The sequence below is a fragment of the Tiliqua scincoides genome, chromosome 1, assembly GCF_035046505.1.
Source record: "Tiliqua scincoides isolate rTilSci1 chromosome 1, rTilSci1.hap2, whole genome shotgun sequence".
NCBI lineage: Eukaryota > Metazoa > Chordata > Lepidosauria > Squamata > Scincidae > Tiliqua > Tiliqua scincoides.
This window is the reverse complement of record NC_089821.1, coordinates 275,448,894-275,454,893: the sequence shown is the minus strand read 5'-3', so window position 1 is coordinate 275,454,893 and position 6,000 is coordinate 275,448,894. Positions and strand designations below refer to the sequence as shown.

Here is a 6,000-nt window from a genome sequence, read left to right as displayed (position 1 = left end):
CAAACTGGCAGGAAGGGTCTTTACCAGTATACCTCTAAACTAGAGATGTCAGGGACTGTCATGCAAGGCATGCACTGTGAAATTCAGCTTGTAGATTCACACTATTTAGTATATATACAGCAACATTTTCCCAGGATTATATGTGAAGTAATATGCACAAGCCATCAAAAATACTACAACATATTTACCATTTCCTGAAGAATCATTATCATCGGTTCAGGGTCAGTCTGATGGAGTTTTTAACAACACGAATACTACTTGCTGGAATTGGAGAGGATGAGTCTGGCAATTCTTTACTGGAAAGTCGCTGCAAAAGAAAAACAGATGTTAGCTTTGTGAGCCAAGCTGACAAGAATTTGAGTACAAGCACTGGCGGGCCTGGCTATGGGGCCAAGGGGCCAAAAGCCTCAGGCGCTAAGGCCAGGCAGCCTGGGGAGGGGCGCTGAAGCTGCACCCCCTCCCGCTCCCCCTCATGTTTCACTTTTAAAAAAACCAGCAGAATACAAATATGCCTACCTTTTCACTGAAACAAACATTTGGCTGTAGAAAATCTCATGGAAACAGAAGAGGTGGTATAACCAAGTAAATACTAAAACTCCTTTTGACACCATGACTTAGTCATGATACCATGACTTAGATAAAACATCTCCCCATTAAAAAAACAAAGGCTCAAATAGTACCTGTGATCTTATTGTGTCAAAAGCTGCCAAAGGCATGGTGCCTCCTCCAAGGCTACACTAGAGAAGAAAAGAGAGCCACACTAAAGATGCTAGTTTGCAATCAAAAAGCAAGAACTGGATTACTGTCAGAAAGATGGACCAATATTAAGAGATACAGGCGTACTCCTGTATCTGCAGGGGTTCTGTTCTGGAAACCCTCGCATTTAAGTGAAACCACGAATATGGGCAAACACCTCCCCCTACCCTCCAGAGCTCCAGCAGATTGCCTCCAGAGGGTACTCTAAGCCCAAAATATGACTTCTGGTTTTTACCTTAAGGCTCAGTCTGAGCCCAGCAGAGCCTGCGGACGGATGTCAGAGGATCCTCCAAGGAGAGGGGAGCAGAGCTCCCTTTGCCTCTTTAGGGGGCATGTGCGGGGGCCCCTGCGGACCCAATACACAGATGCAGGGGCCCTGTTTATGGCAACAGTATTTTTGCCAAGTCTTGCAAACAATTCTCCACAAGCCTACTCTGAAGACATTAGTAGCATTCACCAAAACGTATTCCCCAAGTGTGCACAGGACAGGAGCCTCACAGCATCAAGAGGCCCAGCAGGACAACGGAAAGTGTAACAACTGGGGTTGAAGCCATATGAAGTGGTGTTTTCCTTCTCTATATTTAAGACTACTCACAAACATAAGCATCTTCCTTTAATCATACAAACATCTTGGAATCTGAACATAAGAAAAGCCCCACTGGATCAAGCCATAGGCCCATCTAGTCCAGCTTCTTGTATCTCACAGCAGCCCACCAAACGCCCCAGGGAGCACAGCAGACAACAAGAGACCTCATCCTAGTGCCCTCCCTTGCACTGGCATTCTGACATAACCCATTTCTAAAATCAGGAGGTTGCACATACACATCATGGCTGGTAACCCATAATGGATTTTTCCTCCAAAAACTTGTCCAGTCCCCTTTTAAAGGCATCCAGGCCAGATGCCATCACCACATCCTGTGGCAAGGAGTTCCACAGACTGACCACACGCTGAGTAAAGAAATATTTTCTTTTGTCTGTCCTAACTCTCCCAACACTCAATTTTAGTGGATGTCCCCTGGTTCTGGTGTTATGTGAGAGTGTAAAGTGTAAATCACTATCCACTTTATCATTCCCCTGCATAATTTTGTATGTCTCAGTCATGTCCCTCCTCAGGGGACTCTTTTCTAGGCTGAAGAGGCCCAAACGCAATAGCCTTTCCTCATAAGGAAGGTGTCCCAGCCCAGTAATCATCTTAGTCGCTCTTTTCTGCACCTTTTCCATTTCCACTATGTCCTTTTTGAGATGTGGCGACCAGAACTGGACACAGTACTCCAGGTGTGGCCTTACCATCGATTTGTACAACGGCATTATAATATTAGCCGTTTTGTTCTCAATACCTTTTCTAATGATCCCAAGCATAGAATTGGCCTTCTTTACTGCCACCGAACATTGGGTCGACACTTTCATCGACCTGTCCCCCACCACTCCAAGATCTCTCTCCTGATCTGTCACAGACAGCTCAGAACCCATTAGCCTATATGTGAAGTTTTGATTTTTTGCCCCAATGTGCAGGACTTTACACTTACTGACACTGAAACGCATCTGCCATTTTGCTGCCCATTCTGCCAGTTTGGAGAGATCCTTCTGGAGCTCCTCACAATCACACCTGGTCTTCACTGCTCGGAAAAGTTTGGTGTCATCTGCAAACTTTGCCACCTCACTGCTCACCCCTGTCTCCAGGTCATTTATGAAGAGGTTGAAAAGCACCGGTCCCATGACAGATCCTTGGGGCACACCACTTTTCATCTCTCTCCATTGTGAAAACTGCCCATTGACACCCACTCTCTGTTTCCTGGTCTTCAACCAGGTCTCAATCCAGGAGAGGACCTGTCCTCTAATTCCCAATCTAATCTGACCCCAAATCTAATCTGACCCCAAACTAGCTTTTGATTTAGTCCTCTGTTCAGTTCCATAGGCTAAGGGGTCATTTCCAGAGAACACAGGTTAGACCTGGTTCCTGCAGTCTTCCTAGAGAAGTATAATGAAGTGTATATGTTGCATGTGTGCAATAATATCACTTTAGAATGGGCTTAGAAGCCCACAGACCAAACTGGGCATACCCCAACTCTAGAGGCATTGCTACAAAGGCACCACTATTACTCAAGATTAAACAGTTGAACTGAATTATTTCATAAGATAGGAATGTGTTGAAAGGACCCCATGTATGGTTACTCAGAAATAAAATCCACTCAGTTTCAAGCTGCAATCATAGGCACAGCTACTCCATTGGCCATGTAAGCAAATGTCTCTAAAAATCAGCCAACCCCAAGTTTTAAAGTACTGTTGAAATTCTTAACATGAAAAATTCTTACTTCTCCAACATCTTTCAGCCTTTTAAAACATTCTTCTGTGGAAGGAGAGTGCTCTCTCTTATGTGCAGAAGCATTTTTCACATTTATAGATGCTATTCCATCAAGAGGCTGCTGGGAATGAACCGGTGCAATAATTGTAGGAATCATATTTTGCCCCACAACCATGGGGATACTGCAGGCACCTAGAGGTGAGGGAACCATTTTTATCACAACTGTGAAATCCAGCTCTGCATAGAGCAACAGCCCTAAATTTTATTTCTAGACTTCCAAGGAAGAATTTACTCTTATTTTCATACATACCTGAACTAACTGGTATCGATGGACTTTGGACAGGCAAAGGTTGGGTGACACTAGGGGGCTTCTCTCTACTTGTAAAGATGGTGGTTCTTTGAAGGACAGTTCTCCTGCCAAGGACAGCACATAGCAAGATAAACACATTTATGGCATGACTTCCCAAACTTTGCAGCGCCACAACCCACTTTGTCCTCTGCAGTAGGTCACAATGTTCTTGGTGGCCTTGGAGGCCTCTTCCAGCCCAGTGACCCACTCTACAGGTCTCTGAGTCTCAGAATGGCTCATAGAAGCCTCTGGAAGCCATTTCTGGTTTTGCTTCCAAAAATCAGAAGTGGCTTCTGAAGGCCAGTCTGAGGCCCACAGAAACCTGTAGAGTGGGTCGCTGGGCTAGAAGAGGGCTCTGGAAGCCTTGGTAAGTAATGCAGCTCCAGGAATGGCTCCTATTTGGAGTCAAACAGCAATCCACTGTGCTTGGGCTTGCGACCCACCAGTGCGACCCACACAGTGGGAAGTGTTGATTTATGGAATGATATTTTGTTGGCCTACAGAACTTGTGCAATGATACTATAAAACATTCATTAACGCTAGAGTGCAGATAAAGTTTATGCTATTAAACTAACTTGAATGGTTTTATGCAGTGTTCTAAGCACTTCAAAAAAACTGAGGTTTTTTTAATGAACTACAAAATGAAATCACAAACTGCAATTAAAATATGTGCCACTAGTGTGAAAACTTAAACCATGAAGGCTGCAGACAGTCAGAGTAGCCTTTACAGTGCTGAAATAGACTAAGAAAAGTCAAAACACATTATATGTACATAATATTCAAGTTTCTCTGTGCATCCAACTTGTGTCAGAAATGTTTAGAAAAAGAACTCAGCCTCTGGCTACTTCTCCCAATCCTACCAACATCTGAAGCAACTTTATGCCAAGTCATACCATTGATCTCTCACAGGCACAAGGATCTTTCTCTCCACTTTTTATCAAAAATACCGCTTAACAAAAGATAGTAGGAACTGAACTCAAGACTATATGTATGCAAAGCATGTACTTACCATTGAGTTATGTCAATTTCCCCAACAAGGTACAGTCTGCCCATATTGGGGCTTGAGCCTTCGAGTGCTTGCATTGTAAACAGGAATTATACCAGTTGGGATTGAGTCCCCTTCATTTGCTAATAAGTCACTCCAATAATGAGATTGGAGTGAGGGAGAAAGTGGCCAGTGGCCATGCTTTTCTATGTCAGCATGAAGATCCTGGCATTAAACAGCCATGTCATCAGCTCTTCTCACGCTAGCCCCACTTCCAATGCTGTTGAAGCAAAGTGGAATGGAAGAGCAGTAAACTGCATTCCTGTAAGGAGAATTAGTCCTCACTAACATCTGAGAAGGAAAGAAAAAGAGCCAGACAACTAGACTTTGAGACAAAATGAATGGAACAGTGTCTGAAAACAGCTTCTAGAGTGGCACAATTTTTGAAGGTCACAGCAAGACCTTTCAAAACCACTGTATAGCATGTCTGAGAATGCGTACCGTTCAGTTTCTTGAAAAGCAGAACTACTGCAGAATTTAGCCCTCTCGCTAAAGGAGGGGACAGCTCTGCATTGCATCCCAGTATCTGTACCCCTGTGACCATCCAAGTAGCCATCATCCACAGAGGTTCTTTTCAGCACAAGTCCACAAGTGCTTCGACCAATATCTGGCATGCTCTGCTGAAAAAGAAGAGTTTGACTTCGGTTCACTCACTTAGAGATGTTTAACACACACCCCCTCCGGCCCCCAACATTGCTCCATACCTTCTTCCTTTTCTGCAGCAAGTCTATAGGCAAGTAATAATGGAGCTGTTTCTTCTTCACATGAGTAGCTTCAATCTTCATGCCTTCTTTCAACATGCTGATATTACTTGCCTGCCTATAAACTTAACACCAGAGAACAAGAAGAGTCAAGTAGCTCAGTTACAGATAAAGCAAACCTGTAGAGCAAGAGGTGTTGCTGCTACTCATTCTCCAGCAGCATGCTATGCCCAGCATTTGCAGAGCAAAGGCCATGCAGTTGTCCCATTGCTTTGGGGAAAAGAAAAGAACATTCTGTGCTGTAACCCCACCCTCTCACAGGTGAATGTGTGCTAATAGGTTGACTTGTGAGCTGCTCCACTGGCTCTTAAGATGCTACACTGTCCTGTCCTCAGTGATGTGGAATGAAAGATTATAAAAAAGTCTTCCATTGCTATGTTTTCCCATGGAAAAATGGAAACAGCCATTATCTCAAGAGTCCTTTAGAAGCGGGGGGGAAGAGAGACATTCTCTGGAGGAGGTCTCCAGACCATTCAAATTAAACTTCTATTTTCTGGGGAAGTATTTCACTAATTTCCAGTTGCTGGGGGAAGGAGAACAGCAGGATAAGGTTTGTGGCCTTCATGACCTGCTTGTGGGTTTCCTGGATACATTTTATTGGTCACTGTGACAGACAGGAACTAGATAGCCTTTTGGTCTGATCCAGCAGGACAATTCTATTCATACACTTTTTATATATTAATTGAACACTCCTAGTATTACTGAGTGGACAAACGGTTAAGAGGTGTCCTACTTGATTCTCTTTCTTGATGTTGGAGGTTCAGATGCTAGAGAAGTGGAATGGTAA

At 44.0% G+C, this 6,000-nt stretch overlaps 1 protein-coding gene across 1 annotated transcript in view; it reads right to left on the bottom strand.

Moving 5' to 3' along the window:
* Positions 1 to 208: 208 nt before the first annotated feature.
* PAPOLG (poly(A) polymerase gamma) overlaps positions 209 to 6,000 on the bottom strand; it is a 29,410-nt gene continuing 23,618 nt past the window's right edge. The window contains exons 15-21 of the mRNA XM_066611930.1: positions 5,157 to 5,278; positions 4,894 to 5,069; positions 3,369 to 3,472; positions 3,078 to 3,295; positions 2,535 to 2,553; positions 681 to 724; positions 209 to 307 (exon numbers count right to left, since the gene is read on the bottom strand). Of these exons, the coding sequence (XP_066468027.1) occupies positions 209 to 307; positions 681 to 724; positions 2,535 to 2,553; positions 3,078 to 3,295; positions 3,369 to 3,472; positions 4,894 to 5,069; positions 5,157 to 5,278 (782 nt within the window). The remainder of the gene's footprint in view (positions 308 to 680; positions 725 to 2,534; positions 2,554 to 3,077; positions 3,296 to 3,368; positions 3,473 to 4,893; positions 5,070 to 5,156; positions 5,279 to 6,000) is intronic.